Here is a 24,144-nt window from a genome sequence, read left to right as displayed (position 1 = left end):
TAATTTTAACTAATTGCATTCTATCTCCGTCAGCGGTTTTTCCCTAAGTTTTGGATGGAGCGTTGGGGAGTGAAATTCAATTCTGGAATCCACTTACATTCCAGACAAGTTTTCCTATAACGCTTAGTGCTAAAGTTGTCGTGTTTGGCGTGTATGCTTCATGTTAAGTAGTTAAGTAAGAAGTTGGAGGTAGTCGTAGTTAAGGAATTTTGGGTAAGTATTCAATTCGCTAGCGTCGATGGCAATAAATATTAGGAGTTGAAGTATGAGAATTTTAGTCTTAGAATTCCGCAGAACGTTATTAGTAGGTATATGAGTCTACTCTTGACCAGCGCTTATTATGATAAGATTAATAAGTGACTGAGCATCAGATGGACTTCAAGACACACTCGTTACCTCAGGATACCTTGTGTTATGACTTGTGACTAACAAGGGCATATAAAAAAACACAAATATTGAAACAGAAACATAACTCCTCATATAACCTGGCTCGGGATCTGGCTCGAACCTGGAATTTTAGCGTGTCAAATGCTCAGCCACGCGTATGCTACTTCCTTGTTTGAATTTTCCATCATAAGAGTAAGTATAAAAAGAAAGTTATATATTTGTTATATAGAGGATGTTGTCAATGTTTTGGTGATATCAACTTTGTAATTAAGGGACAAGGGATATGAGGACAATGTGCGTATTAGGCGGCGATGGTGTCAACGACTTGCAACTTGAAAATAACAAATTTGACATATAAGGCTTAGAACTCATGCAGCGTTTTTTTGGCAGCGGAGGCAGGAAAGGGGCTGCTGGAAGAAGTTTCAGGTTGGAATAAGTAGTCCTCTGTACTATATTTTTTTATAATGCTCGTTTTTATTATATTTCTGTGTACACAAATAAATAAATAAAAAAAAACGTTACGCGCTGGCCAGATTTTTTATAAGTTGATTTTGCATATCGCATAATATATATTATTATAATTTTTTATATTTCCTTTTACAAAGTTTATAATAATTATATCTTTAAAATTTTGCTGTTAAGAACTTTCAGGTGTATAGGTTATCTCATATTATTCTTCACCATTACAGCAAGTGATATTTTAGAAGCGAGCCCTCGTCTGAAATATTGGTAATCAGTGGAATATGAAAGGTAATATATATCATAAATCCGAATATATATAATAAATCCGAAGAGCGCAGAATTTGCCTTTAAATCAGGACTGACCTGACGAACTCGATTTAGGCCGCTAACCCGTACCTTGTTCCATCAATTTGTATACAGTGAGGTAGAGTACGATACGATACTTTTTGCTCACCGTGTTCAGCTGTGGGATTTAAAAATGATTGCAGACAGGTGATTAATGTATACGGAAGTAGCATTAAATTAAAGTAACACAAGAGTCTTAAGGCTTACATTGGAAAGCAACATGTAAATAATCACGAAAGCCACAATTTCCAAAACGGACAAGTGTTGTGACGACTAAACGTAGTCTCATAAACGCAACTTTTTATGTATGACTTTTTTATTATCCTTAAAAAAGCGAACGCTAGATGAATACCTACTTGAAGGCAAAACACAGTTTGAAGATGAATCAGAATGACATGGCATCGTGTCTAATAAATAAAAGGTTTCTACACTCACAACCCCACATTAGAATTCCTTAGGTACCATAGTGGGTGCAATCATCACACACCAAAACGAAGACGCAAATACCCAGACAGATATCTGTCTTTCCGGGAATCGAATCCGGAACCCTTTGCGTATCAAACCGGTAAGGTGATCGCTTCATCATGCGAGTCACATACCTACGAGTACCTATTGTGCAAGAAAAACATACCCTTGCGGCGCCATCTTCTAACTTATTATCTACTATGTTAAAGAGTATTAGAATTACATCTAATTGTCCACACAATTATATAGCATCTCGATTTCAAAGTACTTATATCGGGTATCTGATGAAGGGCCTGGCTAAGGAGGCAGGAAACACGCATTAGGCGGCGCCGGTGTCAACGACTTGTTGCGAATATCGGCTGCCTGCTAATAAAACTTTGAGATGAAGTGGCTAGGTTCTTAAAGTTTTCTGTTTTGGTTTATCCTCACTTTGTAGCGTAATGGAGTAGTAATAAATGTGTAACATTAACATTGTGTGTGTTAACTTATACCTTAATTACTGAGGTTACCTTGATGTTAAGATTAGCGTGATTGTTTATACACTTTGTATTATATACTCAACAGAATTATTTAAAATACGCAGCTTGAATCAGTGGATTAAGCTATTATGCTATATTGGTTTCCATACTTAGAATTTTGCACATGAGTGTAACGTCGGAAGACTAGCTGTAACAAGTGTTTTTTTTGATATCTCTTAAGAGGGCAAATATCTTAGAGAATGTAGCTTTTTGATAAACTGAAACAAGTTTATGCGCTTCATAAACCGATTTAAGCTATACTTATATTGCATTTTTATTCAGGATCCTTATTATTTTGGGATGATTTTTGACATTCCGCGTTAATAACTTTAAGCCCCATCAAAGTCAGTTTAATCAATTTCAAGATTAAGACTCAATTAAATTCAAACGAATTTAAATGATTTTTTATATTTTGAATTTGTGCAAAGCATATAGTTAGAAAATTAAAGTTACTGTAAATAAACTGTAGACTTTGATTTATTTATTTGTATAAGTCTCATGCAGACGAGTTTAAATGCGGTTGCGTCAGATGCAAAGATACTGGCGAAGATGAATTACCTAGCACCAAAAGATATTGAATTAAAGATATAGAAAGAAAACGTCAAAGGTAATTTTAGATAAACAAAATTGATTTAAATTTTACACTATTCGAGCGTTTATACGATTTTAAATAGCTTTTGAATTACCAAATTTAATATTGTGGGGCATAAAATATTTAACACCGTACGTTATAACTATTTTAGTGTTTTGACTTATAAAACTAAAAAGCTAATAGCAATTTTGTCAAACTAGGTACACTTTGTATCTAAATAAAAATGTTGATTACAGAAATATACAAGCTCGCTTTAAAAATAATACTTTACGAGATATAAATTGTAACAATAAATTTCGAGTTATTCGAAATAATAATGAGAACAACGTACTAAGAGATGAAAATTGAATTAAATAATCCCAGAGACGATATTTCCAACTAATTGAATGTCAGTTGCATAGTAATCTGGCTCATTCGCACAAACTTCGAGATTTATTAGTAAATCTTTTAATTTAAAAACACGATACGTCGCGACGTCGTAAAATGGCTGGAGCGTTGCTCTGGGGAACTTAGGGTCGCTGCCAATCAGCATAGAGAAGTATAGATATCTCACCGCCTTGTAATTGAAGGAAGCCATTAAATGGCTGACAAGTCATTGTGTAATTTACGCGGAACAATGCCGACATGTTAGGTGGTAACAAAAACACGAAATCGAAGAAAATCATATCGAAGAAATATCATTTCATTCGTAAATGCTCTAAAAACTACATTTTTAAAATTTTTCAAACACGAAAATAGACGACAGTGACAATGTTAATTGTCAAAACTGGTTACATTTTCTTGTTAGGAGTGAGTAATCTTTACTAATCTATGCCAATCAGGTTGGAAAGGATTAGTTGTAGAGGTACCTAACGAGGTAAGTTGAGTTAACCATACCAATTTGATGGATTGGGACTGACGGACATCAGAGTGATGAATTAAGATTATATTTTAGATGTTCACATGTCTTTGTGTGTGTGTTGTAGACATACTTTTGTTAATCCAAAAGCAGTGAAGTAGTGCGCGTTGTTGAAAAAAAAACCTTTTTGTTTTATACGCCCAAATAGGTGTGTACAACTGTCCATAGCATATGAAATTGTAATGTTCGCTGCGAATATAAGGTATTTCTTATTTATGTATCAGTGCTATCTAATTAACCTCCATCTTAGAAGATAATTGCGGCTGAACTTTAATGTACACATTTTGAAAAATATTTCATTCGAATTTCGGTACAGTCCAGCAAGATGTGCATAAACCTTTACCCTTCACTCTTCGTATCACTGGATAGAGTCATAAAGCATGTGAATTTTTAATTTATTTACCCGAGATTGTATGTAAATGGCAGTTTTATGCTTTATCACCGATGTTACGGTTCTGTTCATAATGCATGCAACTCGTAAAGAATGCACTTTGAGTAAGTAGATCTATATTGGTTTAGATATCCTTTGAATATTATGGAAATAGCAAATACGTATGCTGTCTATCTGATGGTTAGTGGCTACTACCATCCAAGATAATCTATAGTCAATTAAATTATTAAACTAGTTACACATGATATGAGTTTTTGTTGAAATGAGTTCCTAGGAAGGTTCTAGTAAAAACACACCTATTTCTGCATTATCACAACAATGTTCAGCGATGCTGTATGCCGCTTAGAACGGTGTGGTAAGGGAGACATACTTATCTGAGGCGTACTAGCTTAGTCTTCGGGAGTAGCAAGACATCTCTGGCCGATCAGGTAGGAATCTAATCTTATCTGGGGTTTATTTATTTATTTTTATTTATTTATTTATAAAATCTACAGCTACATGTTACAAGCATACTTATCTTACGTTATAAACTAAAGCAAATAACGGATTTACATTTTATATACATTAATTATACACCTGTCACTAAATTACACACAGGTACAATATGTTATTGTGTGCGTGGTGTGAGTGTGAGTGCGTGCGTGCGTGCTTGTGTGTGTGTGTGTGTGTGTGTGTGTATGGGGGGAGTGTATTAGCGTATGTTTATATTATAAATGTATATGTATATAGTATAGTATAGTTGATTACAGATGCCCATGAGCGGCAGTATCCATCTACCATCAGGTCGGTTGCACGCTCGCTACTAATTTATTATATAAATAAAAACTATATCGCAACTTTTGATATACTGTTTAGAAATACGTTGCTTACGTCCATTGTAAAATTTTTGAAAACATCCACTTAACTTATCTACATATGATACACAATCCCGGGTTCGTTCACAGCGCGTATCAAAGGGACAGACAGTCCCGCTCATTACCAACTTTGAAGTTTCCTCGTGATGTGTAACATTACTCTAATCTGTTTGACTGATCATTCGAATGTTTCTCGTTGTCTCAGTGTGTACGTGGAAATGAATTTACAAAGTCATTAACATTTTTTATTTAGTTTCTAATAAATACATTATTTCCTTTATACTTCTCAACTTCTTCATTTCTATAACTTAATAAAACGCTCTAAAGACTATTTTTTGCTATTTAAGTCCGGAACATTTATATTACCTAAAGAAAACGTAGCGAGACAATCGACATTCTTAAAAGTTTCTCATAAAGTTCTTAAATGTGTATGAAGTTTAAAAGATATTTTTATAAGATTGAAGTAGGAAATGAGTATGTAGTCCATTTGATGGTAAGTGATCACTGCCAACCGATGTCGGAGAATTTTAACCAATTAAATAATCAATTAAAAATTAATGAATTAATTAAATTAAATTAAGAAAATGTCAAAGTGTAGCGTATCTTGCTGCTGAACAAACTTTTTTTTTAGATAAATGTAAAGCAAGATACTGGAGCTAATGCTTTATTAATTATATGTAAAAATTATGGCATTAATAAAAGAGAATAATAATTAATAAAAAAGACAAACCCACTGAGTTTCTTACCGGATCTTCTCAGTAGAGGTCGCGTTCCGACCCGGTAGTAGTTTAATAAAAAAATTGTAACTGACAATTTTTAAGTGCCGTCGTTGGCCTATACAAAATAAATATATTTCATTTCATTTCATTTCAATTAGCCGCTATAACACGCTACTTGCCTCGCGCTAGATATATGTATGGCGTTGGTATTTCGCCGATACTAAACTCATTCAGATGGCTATAGCTACACATATCTCTTTCTTAGAGAAGATGCCTTATAAATGATGAGAATTTTCCTGGCTTGCGTGGGTTTGATTGTTCAATACAACACTACAATACAAGACGTTTTTCTCAAAATATTGGCGTTGGCACAAAGGGACAACGAATGAATCCTTTCCGTATTTCCCATATCATGACGATAAATTACTAAAACATCGTGTAGGCGTAACGGCGTTTCCTTCAGCGGAAACGAATTTATCGACGAATTATGTATTTGCGATTTATCTTTATGTTGTTTCTGTTTACAACTTTACCTGAAGTCAATAACAGATGACCTGTTATTAATAATACTATTATGAACTTGTTTAGAAGGTGGTAGAACTTTTTGTGGTTTGACTCCGGAGGCATCACCATTCGTCATACCTATGTCCGACTAATAACAACAGTATTAAGTGCTGCCCCTGACGACAAAGTTGTCTGTCTCGCTTATGTCCTTCAAAGCAGAATACAGCAGCTTAACACTGCTGTTATAAGGCAGAAAAGGGGTGACGGTGATACTGCTAGAGGAGAACCACTAAGGATTCTAGCAGTAATAATATTGACATTCATAAATTCAGTAATAATATTGACGATTTCCAAATAAAAGGCAATTTACTCAACTGTCTGGGGCTCTAAAAAAAAGGTGCAAAAAAGCTGTCCTTCAAAGCCGGCGATGCATTGCCGACTCCTCTGGTGCTGCAAATGACCATAGGCGTCTGCTTTCCATCAGGTAGCCCGTTCGCCTTATCGTTAGGTATAACTTAAAAAAAAAACTTTGACTTCCCTATAAGTAAATGTTCTTAAGAAACCCAACGATACATACATCTTTCAATACGGTGCTCATTAATTCACCGTTTGCTTTTCAATATCACCAGGGCAGTGTTAGAGTGTAAACTGGGTAATTAAGCGTTTACAGCCCCAGAGCAATAAAATGGTGACGAGTTGAAATACGAGCTATTGTGGGCGGGCGACGACCCACGACGTATTTGGGTCTCCGTGAAAAATGACGCGGAAGATATTGTCAAAAGGTATGTGTAGATTGTTATTGAAAGTGGTTGTGGTGCAGGTTTGGAGGTGTGGAGGTGTGTTTTGTGATTTTATTGTTTGTGTTAGCATTACTTATTATTCTTTAATAACTTGGGTCGAATATTGATTGTTAATTATTTCTCGGAGCCATTTCCGAGAACGTTTTCGTTAACGCCAGATGTTGATGAAATTATTATTTATACAATGTTTTGTTGTTTACCCGACTAGGGGGGCCGTCCTTAGGGGCAGCAAGGCTGGTGCCAACCTCAGGTTTGTGTTTAATCTTATCTGGGGTTGATCACAGATGTCCATGGGCGGCAGTAGCCACTTACCATCCGATGGATTTCGTGCTCGTTTGTAACTCCAATATTAAAATAAATAACAAAATGTTGACAAGCCAACTACTATAAAACATAACACATCATTAGATGAACATTATATTACGATAAAAACCGTTTTATTTTACTTCCAAAAGTCATACTTATATTTACGTACGAGCTACGCTCCTTTCGTGTAGACAAACAGAAAATTAAATACAGTTTGTTTTTGTGTAGGAGAGCATATTTAAAAAACGCTAGCTACTTATATTGAAATAACTGACACTTTAATTTTATTATTTACGTAGATTCAACGTATTTGGAAAGGTTCGTGTAAATTTAAAAGATGTTCGATCTAGACAGGAATCTCCACCTAAATTATGTTTTGTTTTGTTTGTAAAATGTTTTCGTGAAATAAAGCGACAGGAAGGGACGTAGGAATTGTAATGGAAACATTGACTTTATCTCATTAACCGACTTCAAAAAGGAGGCGGTTATCAATTCGGCCGGTATCTTTTTTTTTTTTTTTACTATTGTGTTTGAATTATAATTTCTATAAAGGATCTTAATTTTGATTTTTAAGGTGAAAGTAGCAAACGAGCATTCAGTCCACCTGATGGTAAGTGACTACAACCACCCATGAAAATCTGTAATCAACCCCAGATGCGCCGCTACCCCTTAGGACTAAGCTGGAACGCCTCGGAAAAGTATGCCCCCTTGCCTTCAATCCAGAACGAAGCAGCGCTTAACGTTGCTGTTATAAGTCAGAAATAGGTGTGGCATTGGCGCCACTGGAGTCGGGCCACAAAAGCGTCTACCACCTTCAAAACCTGATGGTAAGTGATCACTACTGCACATGGACACCTGTAATCAAAGTTCTACTTGAATACAGATGCGTTGCCACCCCTGAAGATTAATACGGTTCTCTTATACGTAAGTTAGCTAAGTTGCAAACCATTCCACCGAAACGCCAGGACTACGTCACATTAGAAATAGATGTGACGGTGGTACCTCACTTTGGATTATGTACGCTAATATAATACACTTATTAAAACTACGCTTCTAACAAATACAAAAGATTAAGTGTCATAATTTCTCAAGGCAAGCCTTAATCATAGAGGTCTATGACTTAGACAATTTGTCGAGATGCGGGAATTAATGGGAATTAAGTCAATTTTGGAAATTAAATCAATTTCGGGAGCGCATCTGCCGCCGGCCGGGAATTTACTAAACTGAGAAGAATTCGGATCAGTTGAAACTTGTGACAGTTCGAAGGTCTAGACGAACAATAACTTCTAGTTTGGAGAAAGATTAAAGCCTTAATTAGAATTATTCGACGAAAATCAAAGTGAATGAAACATTAAGGTAAGGTAATTAAAAATATATTGATTATATAATATACAGAATGGTAACGAAGAGAGGTGTTAATAAATCTTACAATTTTCAATAGTCTACATTTCACGTCCGTTTTTTGACGGTAGAAGTAAAATTTTCGTAAAAATATTTTACTTTAACATTACCGTATAACTGGGGGAGGCTTCAAGGATACTCTACGCTTCTCCAGTGCGGAATCGTAGAGGAAATCCACTAGCGTTGGTTAGTTACTAATCTACATCTAACTCCTAATTCCTAGACCTCATCCGATGTTGCTTAGTTGTGATTGATTAGCGGGAATATGCCCACGACACAATATCTTTAAATTTGAATGAGACTGAAAAGTGTGGCTATCATTTTCTTTGTCAGCCCTTTACCTCCGCCAGAGAAAGCCATTTGTTACGTCATTGACAATTTTTTTCAACGAATTCTTCAACATGTGTTTAGTCACAACATTTTCCGTTGTTACAGCAAATAATACAATTTTCTACACACAGTTTCGAAAAGTCAGCTCAACGTCCTTGCATCGAACCTTGGACCATTTTGCGAGGTTAAATTTCGAACAATTAGTCTATCACTGCTTTTTGAATTTTATTGACTCGAGAATAAAGATAGACGCGGTGCAACCTACTGAATAAATCAAGTTAAGGTCGCAGCACACTATCGGCGCGGGTCAGGTCGGGTCGCATCGTCTGCTTGCTGCATTGTACTCTAATTTCGTAACATTCACGGAACGGACTTTCAATCGAATGTAACGTGAAGGTTTAATTTCGGATCGCTCTAGATAATTTAAAGGTCTGTGAGAAAATGTTGGCGACTATATGCTTTTTAATAATACAAACTGAGTATATATTTATATTCAACTATAATTTGAAGGTGGGTTGGACGTGATTGGATGGCGTCAGTCAGAACCTTGCCAGAGGTCTTGGGCGGTTCGAAAGTACATGTATTGTTTATTAACAATGTGTATCGTAGTACCGCGACTGGACGTTGCGACTGAGATTTTCCAGATAGAGCCTAATTTTAATTTATATAATCTATTTTTTTGTGATCTTGTATGTCAACCAACATATGCTACAACGAACATATGAACAGGAGCTAAGAAAAATATCTTATATTGCTGTACGATCCACTTGGAAACAACAAAGAACACAAGCTTATGTAATATTTCACAGTTGGGGGACATACATAATGTTTAGCACTACACAATATTTTTTAATGTGATTTAGTCCTATTCCAGGGGTGAGGGAAGCATCGTCCTTAGTGGTGGAACCTGAAAACGGCTGTAGACATATAACGAATGCCACATAAAATTAATATTAACATTTAAAACTTCTAATTGACCTTAAAATACTTTTATTTTAATTCTTAAAGGATTACAATAATGTTCAGTACGAAAAGATTAAACCTTGAAAAGGGCATATAAAACAACACAATACCTAACTTTACCCCCAATCACTGTCACTGGCGGTCAGTGACAAGACTGACGGATGGTCCCGTGCGGGGTTGATTCCACCCCTACTCCTTTTGAACTATTTAATACGTAGCATGAACGAACTAACTGAATAGAATTCTTACTTAATTGTTCCATTTACTGTCCCACTATGATCACGAAAGTCATAAAACATAATTTTGGTTGAGTGCAGGTTGGTAGACTGCATAATATCATTGAGAATGTATGAAGGTGGTAAATTGCTTCGAGATTCGATTCTGCTGGCACCACCGTAACACATGAAGGTACTTATAAAGAGGCATTCCAGTCCTCAAGGGTAACAACGTCCACCTTCGGTAAGATTCCAATCCTGTGTTTGATTCAAGAAGTCCATGGGCGCGTGCATACATACATTTGGAACATGTCTAATTAATTAGATCAATTAATGTTAGAATAAATTGTACTAGGCTGACTTCGACTGACCGAGTTATTAGTGATTAGAAAAGACGTAAAACTACATAAAAAACTGCATGACATAAAATAAAGAAAAAAGTTTAGTCCAATTCAGTGAAATAAACTAAGCTTTTCTCAAATCCAAAGAACAAGATACTACACCACTAAACTTGTCATCCAGTCATGATCGACGACAGTAAAATAAAATGTTCGACGGAATATCATGTTTGGGCACAAACTGTAAGACCAGCGGCACATTACACGGATATACCGTCGCAGATAAAACGCAACGGAACACCAATACATTTTTATACAATTTGTAGTTATCGAATACATCATTTAGGTTTAGGTTTAAAGATCTTTATTTCTCATAGAAGACATTTGTCACTTACATGAGAACAATAACTTATAATTAAGTACAATACTTAAATTAATAATTTAATAATCCCGGTGCGGGTAAACAGAAAAAAAAAAAGATTTCAAGATTTCAAGATGTTTCCACTCCAGAGGCAGCGCCGTGACATCTGCTTCTGCCTAAAAAAAGTAGTGCAATGCCGTAGCACCAGTCTTCAACACTGTAATGTTCCGGTTTGACGGGAGGGAGACATACTTATCCGAGGCGTTCTTCAGGCGTATCAAAGCATCTCTGGCCGATCTCAGTTGGTATGTTTAGCCAATGTGGGATGAATTATATTTGTAATTGTCCGCGGGTGGACTTTCCACCAGGCGATCTGCATGTTCAATTGCTATTTCAATATTATTAAAAATATGTCACTATGCGGAAGAATAGTAGACTGTAGGCAGCTCGCCCGACCTTGGCAACTGTTGCACGCTCTGCACACCGATTTTTCGACTCCGTCTGTTAACAAAAGATAATAACTTTATTTTACCGTTGTCGAATACACTACGAGTACGTGAGAGATCGATTGTCCGTAAGCAAATTACCCAACATTGGCGTTAGTTCCGCTCTTCACGCAGTTCTTACCTCAAACGGCATATCCGTGTAATGTGGCGCTGGCCTAAGTCTCCTAATCTCATGCTCGAACATAAAGCGAGTGTAGAAGTAACATTATTGGCACGTAAAGATGATATTGACGGCATGTGCAGACATTTAATACGTTGAATCAAACGTTTTATAACTTACTGTATTTTATAATATCTGTCTGTATAGCTGTTTTTATTGACATGTTTTATTCTTAAGTTATACTTTTATTTGGCTTATAAAAAACTGTTGGGTAACCTACGTGTATTGGTTATTTCGATCCGGGCCACGACGGGCTTTGAAGTATCATAGTGACTTTCTTCCTTGTGTATTAAAATGTAGTTATTTTTTTCAACTGCCGCATTAAAGTACCTAACGTGTCGATTATAAAAGTTACATAAACAAGCGGCACCACCATCACACCTATTTCTGTCTAATAACAGCAGTGTTAAGTGCTGCAGTGTTCTGGTTTGAAGGGTGTGGTAAGAGAGACATACTTTTCCAAGGAGTTCCAGCTTAGTCCTCAGGGGTAGCGGTGCAGCTGTAGCCGACCTAAGTTAGGAATCTAATCTTATCTGGAATTGATTACAGAAATCATGGGCACCAATATCATAATTTGGACTGCATGGTCGTTTTACAATACTCCTACTACCAATAATACTCCTAGAAGGCAGAAATAGTATCGCAGTGGTGCCTACACGATCGAAAAGTTCTAGCACATACAACATATTTTTCCTTCACGTTTTTCTCAACTAATTTAAGTTAATGGAGCCCGTTAATTACCTTACACTCCACACTAATTAGCTTGCCCGCGGCCCGCAACGTGTCAGTCTGCTTCGTGGAACATTGAGCCGATATTTTACAAATTTGTTTTAAGCTACGTTAGAGTGGAGCAAACATAATGTTTTCATTACTTTTTTTAAAGATTTTTTTACTTTATCAAAATAGAAACCGTGTAAACGGTTTACGTGAATGTATTTCAAGCGTGAACTATTGCGTTTCAGTGGGAGAGTTAAGATGCCAGCCAGGTGTAAGTCACATATAAGGCGACCATAAACCGTCAAGTTTATAAACCATGTAAGCCTTTATAATCACAATTACTTTCTGCATAACTTAGTCATATTAATAACTAAAAAGTAAATTTAAAAAAAATGTACCGTATAGCATTTTTGTAAGAGAGATTATTCAAATCAAAATTTTTTTTCAAATCAAATCAAAATTTTTTATTCAAAATAGGTTCTTTACAGATCACTTTTTGAATGTCAAAGCAACTACCACCACTTCACAAGGTGTTTCGTTATGGAGAAGAAGCGGCGAAAGAAACTCCATAACACACATCTTTTAAAAAAAATGTTTTTGACAATGTTAACTTAACGTAATGGTACATGTGGAGCTGGAGCTAATTCAGACCACACCGTTTTGTCAGTCAAATAATCACTTACTTTATAGTACGCTTTTTTACATAGCGTTAGTTTAACGACATGTTTAAACTTTTTTTCTGTGAGATTCAAAATGTGGTCGGGTATTTTATTGTAGTAGCGAATACAGTTGCCCACGAAAGATCTAGCCACCTTACATAATCTATGTTTAGGAATTGCTAATTTATTTCTATTTCTGGTATTAAAGTTATGGTGGTTACTATTTTTTTCAAACATATCAGTGTGTTTTCTTACATACATAATATTTTCATAAATGTATTGACTATGCACCGTCAATATATTAATAGTGGGAAACAGTTCTCTTAGGGACTCGCCACGCCGCAGACTATATATTGACTATATATTGCATTGCATTTGTAAATTTCTTGAAATTACAAACAGACTTTACAATTTCATTTGTATAGATTTCGTCGTCATTTATCAATTTGCGCCCTATCTGAGTCACGTGTCACCCCACGCTTCATTGAGCCTTAGGGCGCGTTCACACACATCTTTCATTAAGAATTTTTATCTCTCAAGTTATTATTAGGCAATAGTTAAGAGACAGCAACGCCAAACCAAAAATCAGCAGCCCTTAATACTTGAAGAGTTACTGTTTTACGGTTTGAGGAGTAAGTTTTTGATAAAGGGAGATCTACTACTGGCCGAGCTCCAATAGTTTTACCATGGCTACTATTTGTTACCTCTTAACTTATGTATATGTTAAGAAAACTTCGATAGCTAATGTAGCGCAATATTAATCCTTGGTAATCCTGGGTTGATTTCAGGTAAAACTAGAAGATTCTATCTTTGTATTTATTTATTGATGAAAATGCGCAGCAAATAACTTACTTTCAGGTGGACTATACTCGTTTGTTATTTTAATAAAGTCGATGTGTGAACAGGCCCTTACATGACGAGGCCTTTCCAAGAAATTAATTATAGTACACAGCTCTTAACAGTTAACCAACCATTATATCCAGTGATATTGTTACACAACACGTTTGTGTCGGATCAATGCTACTCGTGTTATTACTAAATATAGATCGGTAGTAGAACACGGTAAAATGACGCGAAATATACTAAAGTTAGTACGTCCTAAACGTATTGTAGAAGAAAGTAAGTAGGAGTGCTCTTTTCACGCAAATATTTATTTAAACTCAAGTCTTTATCGGCCTCTTGTCCCATATGCAATTAAGTTTTTTTTCTATAATATAGGAGTAGCAGACGAGCGTGCAGTCCAACTGATGGTAAACGGATACTGCCGCCCATGAACATCTGGAATAGTCTGTTTTGCGGCATTTATTTTTTGCCTAATAATAGCAGCGTTAAACGCTTCTGTGTTTTGGTTTGAAGGGTAAGCGAGACATACTTATCTGAGGCATTCCAGCTTCGACGTCACGTAGGAATCTAATCTTATCTGGGGTTGTTTACAGATGTCCATGGATGACAGCAGCCACTTACTATCAGGTGCTCTGCATGTTCTTTTGCTACTCCTAGATTATAGGAAAAACACCTTTTACAATACCATTCAGATCATAATACAGCATCTTAACGCAGCTTCAAGGCAAACATTGTTGTGTCGGTGGTGCCTCATGTATCAAACCACGAAGTATACAACTACCATAATAATAACGTACAAATAATGCAAACCATGCTATTTCCGTCACCGATTGGAAATTCCCGTTGGAGTCACGCGTCCCACCACGCTCCAACGCTTTATGCAACCACGCGGAGCAATTAACGCCGTCCATTATCAAACGTTCCTCGGCTTTTTTGTAATATCGAAAATGGTAAACAGTGATATTTTTCTGAAAATTTTGCTATATTAGGGGCAATTTGATTTGATCATTTTTTTTGAGTGGTTGTTGAATAGACTTGGGGGTATTATTGGGGGTATTAGTAGTCCCATCGTTAAAGGCGGCCTATAAAGATTTTTCGAAAATACCCTAATTTGGGTTACAAAGGAGTTGCATATATTATATAGGGTGTCTCGTAAGTATCATGACAAACTTGGGGAGAACATATGTTAGGGTCTGACCTGTCGGAGAACAAAAAATACTTTAAAAAAGTGTCACCGTTTTTGCACTATCGATTCTTTTATATTTTTTGAAAAATCCAGCCCTCTTCTTCTTTGGTTAACTGCGTGTACAAATTTGATGATGCAGTATTTATTAATAAGGTATTAATGTGATTAGCATCAAAACGTTAAGATATTTGTGTAATAGGCATGTTACAATTTAACGAATTGCAGTTTCATATAAATATAACTTCATAATCTAAAAATAGCAAATAAATTAACGGCGAGTTTTTAAAATGGAGGAAAAAAAAGCTCATTCTTTTAAAAATAATTATGTAGTTTTAAATAAGACCAAAACAGACTATAACAGTTTTTGTATATTTATGGATTGGTAAAATCTTGTAAATTTTTTTTCTCTGAAAACAAAATCAAAATTGTGAATTATGCAAAAGGGACATACAGATATGATAAATTCAATATAAGCACATATATTAATTTATTATAAGTATATTTTATTAAAAAAAACGGAAATGAAAAAATTGATCGCATAATTTTAGTTGTACATCAATAGTGTTATATTGGTAGAGTTATCTAAACTGCTAGTGTTGGCAGAATACGGTTGAGAAACGAGATCATCTATATAGCCTGAACGCCATTATCAGAAGTTGAACAGACTTCAGCTCATTAGGCGATTATAACAGCCATTATGGAATACTTAGCTGTTCACATCTATCCATTAGAGGCACTGATAAGCTACATAATGGAAAGTTATAATTACACTTATGTAGAACATTTTTTTCATAAGATTATAGAAGCCGATGAGCGTGTAGTCTACTTGGAGGTTAGTTGTCACTGCTAACCATGGATGTCTATAACGTACAGAACAGGGATTCTACCTGGAGCCGATTAAAGAAGCTTTGTCACTTCTGAGTACTAACTTCCGTTATCAATAAGCAATCTTAAATCTAATATTTTGCCAACATGTGGCATTTTTTTACACTAGACATTCTCAAAACTCGATGTTTGATAGGTTAACCTAAGATGGACATCGCATTTGGAGGACTTCGGTTGTTTTTCGTCGTAGATCCCGGAGTTCTCCAATAAGCGCTGAGGACGGCCACCAAGGGGGGATTTAGTGCAGTAAAAATCCTACATACCCCGGCGTCGCTCCCACGTCGTCGGGTACCTTTTAAAGGTTTCTCCCTCGTAAAGAAAAAAAGGTAAAACTAAGATAGATTGATTAGGAATAATGTGCACAAAAAGATCGCCTCATATGTAAATCTACGGAATCCCCATACTTCCACCGAAACGCTTTCAATCTTTAAAAATGACCTATTTCTAATATTAGATCACAAATAAAAGTGAACTTGATTGATCAAATGTTGGACACATTGGCAGGTGATTCGTCACAATATTTACTTACCGTAGGTTACGGTGACACCAGACCTCTATTTTGCGGTAAATATGCTATCACTCATATTATGTGGTAAGATTTACTGTTCTTGATAGGTTATTTATTTCCTTATGTCAATCGTATTATAAGTATTATAGAACCTACTAAATGAGTAATTAGGTAGTTTATTTTAGACTGTTTTAACGTAAGATCAGTACAGATCAGTCAGTAATGTATGATACTATGACTTGCATATAATATAATACTGATACATTTTTTGGACAACCTCTTATGAACTCTTAGAACATAATTTTAACCACGCTATGGAATATAAAATTGAATGATCAAATAAACATTCCATAACAGTGGAGTATTTAACTCGCAGCCCGAAATTGAATTAGTGTCCATGAGATTAAAATGCATGAAATGCCAACCTTTTTTGGATGCGCTCGGCCTTCCCGGTCCCTCAAAGCCATCTACTATGCATTCCAAAAAACGAATTTTGAATTTTATATGTAAGAAATTAAGAGTTACGTGAATTATGTGACAGACTGTTTTGGTTGGCGGCAGAGGCACATGCGTGGGAAACGGGGCCTACGTCGTAGCCGCTCTACGATCAGACGGCGTCCAACCGCCACTACAATCAGGCGTAGCCCCGCTACGACGCCTCGCGCTACCTCTACGGAACTTTTCATACTTTTCTAACTATCGACTTTGTTTCTCTGTGCCGTACGATATTATTTTGCTGACGTTTGGTGTGTAAACTGCATTGTTGAGTGTGTTTTAATTGCGAACTTTCGACGATATGTCTTAGTGTAAGATGGCTCCTTTGAGAGTGGCCACCGACTTTTATACGGACGTGACGGACTTCCTGAACTTTTCGACACAGCAGCCGGCAGAGCCGAGACATCATATACGGCACCGGAATCACTCTCACCCCCGGGATCATGTCAGGAATCACGTCGTAGACGTATTGTCGAATTCTATAATGGAAGTGATAAGTAGTAAATTCGTGCCGGAGAACAGCGTGCTGCCTGATATGGAGCCGCTGTCGACTCACATGGATGGTCCGTTTGAGCGGCATCCTTTTCGAATGAATATTACTATGAATAGATCTGACTTGGAGGTGATGAGTGAGGAGGTGATGTACAGGCACAACGGGGCGATGACCGCGGTGTACTGCGTGGCGTACCTGATCGTGTTCATCGTGGGGCTGGTGGGGAACTTCTTCGTGATCGCGGTGGTGTACCGCTCGCCCCGCATGAGGACTGTGACCAACTTCTTCATCGTGAACCTCGCTGTCGCTGATATCCTGGTCATCGTGTTCTGCCTGCCCGCTACGCTGATGTCGAATATATTTGTCCGTGAGTACTCTTTATTTTTTTTCCATTTGAATTTTAAATGTTTGCAGGAAATTTCATCAAATTGAGATTCCTTATGCATATTGCTTAAATATTTTGTACTTATCTTAAAATATGTTTTGTGTGAAATAAATAATTCTGTCGACTATTTTCGAAAAACTGTATTTGATCTCGACTACGTTGAACTCGATTAGCATTTTTTTTCACCGACTAACATAAATCCAAAACCAGTTTTATTTCAACGTTAAAATTAAAATGTTTATACCGCCTGTAACTTGTGTACTGTATTATGTTTAAAATCAGTATTTGAGAAAATAACACCTGCTTTCGACAGACCTGGGTTTCATCTCTTGGATTATCCAGGCGACTGTTTAGAAAATCTAAGCAATTAAATAAGTTGTCTATGTTCCTTAACATTTATATCCTTTTACGTTACACACTATAGTTAAACAAAAAGTGTGTATAGGTATACAACACTAACTAAAAATGAAATCCTAACGTGATGCAATAAGAATTAATTAAAAATACGTTAATTACTTAATTTATAATATGTATAAGATATTCCAAAATTGAAAGGGAAATCTCTATAAATTGTTCAAAGCTTGTAGCGTTGGGTTTACACGTACTTAACGGAATTTCGTACAATATTGGTAGGAAAGCAAATTGTTTCGTTATAGGAGCCTTTAACCTAATACTCTCTAGCAATAATAAATTCTTGCTGTTCTGTTATTTATAGGACAAGCCCTGATTGTTCTTCTATTTCATCCATTTTCATGTTTATTCGGGAAATATTTTTTCTATTATTTATCTACTAAGGGAGTAGAGATTGCTAAGAATTAATTTAATATGTCTTTATTTAGAACATTATTAAAAATATTCTATTCGATAAATTTGTAAAGTCAAAATCTTTGTGATGTTCCTGTAACAACGATTATCATTGTAATTTTCTTGTTTTGTATCTTCGCTTCTATGGGTCTGCCTGTTAACATTTTTCTGAATTATTTTGATTTTGAAGATCCTTGAATGATTATCAGTATTTTTTCGATGAGATTTAGGTCGACGAATGTATAACTCTAGTACAATTATTTTCTTTTCATTCAGAATATTTGTGTAAAAACGTATTTCACTTTAAAATTTGTATAAAAAACAATTTGGAACGACAATAAGACGACAAAGGCAAATCCTTTTTTGTTCCAAGTACCTTTTCCGCCGTGTACACAGCCTGTCCGAGGCCGCCTTAATTGAAATTGTGTTGACTCTATCGAAAACTCTACACCAGATATTGGGAATTGTTGAACACAAAGAGTACAGGCTTGTTTTGGGCTCAAACTATTTGAAAGTTGGCAAATTCGAGGTTGAAAATGTAAAACCTTTTTGTGTCTATTCGGTTCTAAATCAATTGTTTGGACTACGTATTTGAGACGTGTGTGGACACGCGTCTCTGCTTGCGTTTACGATTGTTTTTTTACGGAGGATTTGACGGAGTTATATGTATTAGAGTTACGAATAATAAGAGTATCTTCCACTATTATATATACCTACTGTGTAACTTCTTTTACAGTTTTATACTATTACGTTTATCATCACTTTAGTACTTGTTATTTCTATAATTTTATTGATATTTTACTATTAAATAAATAATATGTTGTATCGTAAGTTACAGTTTTATTTCAGAAAACATATTGTTTGCCCAGTTCCAAGTACGGAAAGAGAGAAAATAAAATTACTTTAAAACCAACAATATTTTATGTTTAGGTAACCCACAACCGTTATTACCCCACAACAGCTTGGGAAATGGCATCTATTTAGAAATATATTTATTATCTTCTATGGACAATTGGCCATATAAATTTAATATCAACCATTAATTTATATTACTTGTGTTTGTTCGTTTAATTTTCTCGACATGAACATAAAATTAACATCTAATCACTCTGCCTACTGCTCTTACACGATTATGCGCAAAACATTTTCCTTCGAAGTTGTTCTTAGAGGATTTTCCGAGAAAAGTCGTATAATATTACGTATAAATGTTTTAATTTGTTAAAACATTTGTTTTTTGTGTTGTTGTTGTTGTTGTGTTTGTTAGTTTAAATGTGGCGGTGCGGTCATCGTGCCGGTGTGACGCGCAAAGGCTCCCGGGTTCGATCCCCGGCCAGACAGATATCTAAATGATGAATTTAGATTTCTATTTCTGGGTCTGAGTGTTTGTGTATTTGTCTATGTGTGTGTCCATGGCACCCACGACACAGGGAATCCTAGTGTGGGGCTGTGAGTGTAGAAAGCGTTTAAAACCTTTGTGTAATATGAAAAAAATTAAACGTCGAACATATACCTCCTCCTTTCGATGATAAAAATATATAAAAGTTTCGGACAATAACTAAACTAGAACGCTAGATCGGAACCTAGTTTGTCCAACAGCGAATATTGTCATTACCGCCGAGTAACTAGGTGAGCTTGTTAACTGTTTAGTTATCTAAACTTCCACTCTAATACAATTTTAGCTTCATGCTATACCTGTCGCTAAATACTCGTATGTGGTGCATAGAACGGTGTGCCTGACCTATATTCCTGTGTTCTCATAATGTTAGTTTTCGACGAGTTCTGTAAATTGTTAGGTTAGGTTATGGTATAGTTCTGTTACGTAGGACAATTAAACCTGGATGAAATGAAATGTATTTATTTTGTATAGACCTGCGGACGTACGTACAAATTGACAGTTATAATATTTTTTCTTATGCTACTACCGGATGGGATGTTAAATACCGCACAAAAATATAGCTGTGAACGCATTACTGTGACACTGCTGGGCACGGGAAGTAATATTAGCTAACCAAACTAACGTAGTATTCAATTACGGGAGGATATTAAATTACCATTGGAGGTATTTAGGACGAATGCATGTTTATTTCCTACATTGATGAAAAAATATCCACTTAACACTTGATGAACTGGCATAGACTTCTTTCACTTTTGGTCACGCTGTTGTCAGAGTTCTCGTGGTCACCACGTCACATTTTTTCCTTGAGGCCTGATATACTTACGATATATTGCTATTTCGTCTTCTCATGGTTAGTAGATGTTCTGTTACACTTATGCGCCGCCCACAGATTTAATTTGGTCTATTCATCGCGTGGCTTACTTTATTGTGCTCGGTGTCCTCTACACTTCTTTACTACATTTTTCCGAGACTTTAAACTTTTTGGATTATGATAATTTACCTCCTACTATAGGCACAGGTTTCATCCGTGCAAGGGGGTGTGAAAAAATCTCAAAAATATATGAAATCTACCAATACGCACTGGCTAGCGCGATGATTTATGGCCCAATCCTTCTCGTCCTGAGAGGAGAGCCGTGCCCAGCAGTGGGACAGCAATGTGTTGATGATGACGGCAGTGTACGGGAGACGTCTATTGAAGTTTTTCTCCAACATAGGATGTGTCGCTCTCGTTCTAAGAGGCTTTTAACTTAACACTTGGTTGGACCGCGAGTTAAATGCTACCAACGAATATGTATGTTGATGAGTGCTAATAAATATTAATGAGCCCGAATATAATTAACGTAACCATAGACGAAAGAAATAAATAGAGATATAAATGGTAATATTTTCAATTTTTTTGGAGGGTGTGGTGTGGTTATTTGACGCTTTTCAATTTAGTCCGTAGGAGTAACAATGCATATAGCCAACTTCAGGTTGATACGTTGATAGGCGGCAGTAGCTACTTACCATCAAGTACCCTGCATGGTCGTTATTTCCAAACTATAAAAACAAACTTAAATGTGTAAGTCTGATATCTAATATACATATTGAAGTCTACATTTTACTCAGTATGGGTGTTTTTTAATTGTGGAGGTTTTGAACCAAAGTATACTACGCTGACCACGTGTGTCACACTTGACATTTCCACAATTATTATGTGGAAGATTTCTAGACTAGGTTTCATGACGACGTCTTTTTATCGCTAAGAAAAGACAATAAATGTATAAACTTTCTCATAATAGGTACAATGACAAAAAAAACATCAGAATACCGTCACTGAGCTTTTAATCTCAGACTACCAAAATGGGTGGTATAATCTCTAAATACATGTAATACAAGAAAAAAGTATCTTCTATTACGAGCCAGTTGGCAACAGCGACTAATAAAAACACATATGTCGGCGTCACTTGTATTAGGAGTCGGCTGATTACTACATCTATGGTTAAAACATTTGTATACACAAGGTGTACTGTTAGGTTAAACCCAGTTCCCAACAGACAGGTCGCTATTTACTCAAACATTTGCCTCACAAATTTCCCTTTAGGTACAATGTAGCTTTACATGTTTTCTCATGTCATTATTAGATCCGGTACGTGCTTATTTACTTAATAAGAATCATAAAGCACTTACACTTTTTTTTATAATATAGAAGTAGCAAATGAGAATGCGGTAATCAACATCATCTACGATTAGAGTTCTGCTCATGGATGGCCACTAATAAAAAGAAAGAAAGAAACATTTATTTCGGTATTACGCTACCCTTGCAAATTATAAACGACCAAGTATGGACATTGGACACAATTGCATAGTTATATTTGAAAACTTCAATGATAATACTTGCTATTTCTATCAGGTTTTACCATTCGACCGGTAAACATGACCTTCCTTATCTTATAATAAACAAAAAGTAATTTATTTGTAAATATGAAGACTATAAAATTTGTAATTTTATCTGGAACTCATACCGACAGCAGTTAAATGTTATGGAGATGTAGTCGCTGAGTTATCTCGCATAAACCGGCTTTCTCCGTGTTCTTAAAATTTATATATTCGACCTTCATACATTATAGGCTATTTGGAAGGTAATGTATGTCTAGATTTTGTTTTTCTTCCTTTATGTAGATTAGTAGAGGTGAAGGTTAATAGAGAGAATTCTGTTGTATTTGTAGTGTTTTAGTAAAAGAAACATGGTAAAACTTTTTATGTTACTATTTTGGAGACACCACATCTATGTCTGCTTTATAACAGCAGTGTTAAGCACTTGTGTTCTCTGGTGTGAATGGTGTGGGAAGTGTGAGCCAGTTAGAGGGTCTACCAACCAACTTAAGGGTACCAAAATCTCTGCGTTAAAGGTCTACCTAAAGGTAAAACTTCAATCCTATCTGGGGTTGAATATAGATGTCTAGTCTCGATAGAATCCTTATGCGTTATTAAAAATACGAATATATTATATTTAAATAGCAGAGACGCAATATATTTTGCAGAATTTTCATTACGTTTTTTCTCGGTGGTATTCTAAAACTTGGATGTAAAAAAAATCATTTAATATTGATAATAATTAAAACGGACTTGCACAGTGGGAAGCCATATTTATTTAACTAAGCTCATCTTGATCATCCTGGTCGTCATCTTCTAATTATGTTTAACATGAATATTTCATCTTATAAGCGACGTCTCTGTACTGGAATTTTGTAATTAAGAGATAAAGTTGACAAAAGCCTCCAAAAATTTGTAAGCATGTATGCTGGTATCTTTGCATTAGGCGTTGACATTAAAGTATATGACTGTTATTTCAGACGATATCAATTTTATAAGATTCACGTAGACAACAAGCATGTAGTCTAATTGATGGTAAGTCACAGCCGCCTATGGACATTTATCACCAACTTCAGAGAGCAGCAAGAAGGGTTTCTCGTTAATAATAGTTGAAGAAGTGTGGTCTCTTCCCTGTCTAATTATATTGTTCCTACTACCAGGTCAATAAGTTGCATTGAAATCCATTGAAAGCATGCATAATTTGGGAGTGAGACGCATGCAACATACAGAAAAGCAGACACAATTTTTGGATTGTAAGAACTTTTGTCTACTGATCAAATTTAATCATATTATATTTGCATACAACCGTATTTATATTTTTACAAATATAACACTTGGTTTTGACCGCTTGACCGCACTAAACGTATCGAATTCGATTGACTAGCGCCACAAAACAACAAGCCGTTTAACGCATTCTCCTTTAATTAAGTAGCATGCTTATAGTCAGCCTTATATACTTCCATACCTTATGTGCAAATAACATACATTTCGTCTTTTATTGTTCTACTTTATGATACCATAAAGTCACAATGAAACGAGTTACAAACTCGCCGTAGAGGGAAAAATATTTAGTAATTACTCGGGCAGGTCTCTCAATAAAAAAATCCGGGAAACCAAGACAAAATCTCTGTAAATTACTTTTTGGAATAATTATTATATAAAAAGTCGAGTTTTTTTTTACATAGAAGTAGCAAATAATGATGATGATGATGACTTCTAATGGACATCTATAACCTATCCAACATATGATTTTTGTCCCACCAGAGGTTGTCTACAGTAATTCGTTATTACGCTTGAGGATTAAGTTGGCCAAAGTACATATTTTTCTGTTACCATAAACTTAAAGTCAGAACACACCGGCGCCTGATTACTATTATAAGGCATGTGTGACTAAAATATGAGT

General features: G+C 35.7%; 1 protein-coding gene across 1 annotated transcript in view; it reads left to right on the top strand.

Moving 5' to 3' along the window:
- The first annotated feature begins 17,124 nt into the window (after positions 1–17,124).
- BomSIFR (neuropeptide FF receptor 2-like) overlaps positions 17,125–24,144 on the top strand; it is a 142,369-nt gene continuing 135,349 nt past the window's right edge. Inside the window, exon 1 of the mRNA XM_073093744.1 lies at positions 17,125–17,668. Within this exon, the coding sequence (XP_072949845.1) occupies positions 17,125–17,668 (544 nt within the window). The remainder of the gene's footprint in view (positions 17,669–24,144) is intronic.

Source organism: Epargyreus clarus, unplaced genomic scaffold (assembly GCF_041222505.1).
Source record: "Epargyreus clarus isolate Ecla_fem2 unplaced genomic scaffold, WU_Ecla_fem_2.2 ptg000005l, whole genome shotgun sequence".
Taxonomy (NCBI): domain Eukaryota; kingdom Metazoa; phylum Arthropoda; class Insecta; order Lepidoptera; family Hesperiidae; genus Epargyreus; species Epargyreus clarus.
This window is presented reverse-complemented; position numbering and strand designations above follow the sequence as displayed.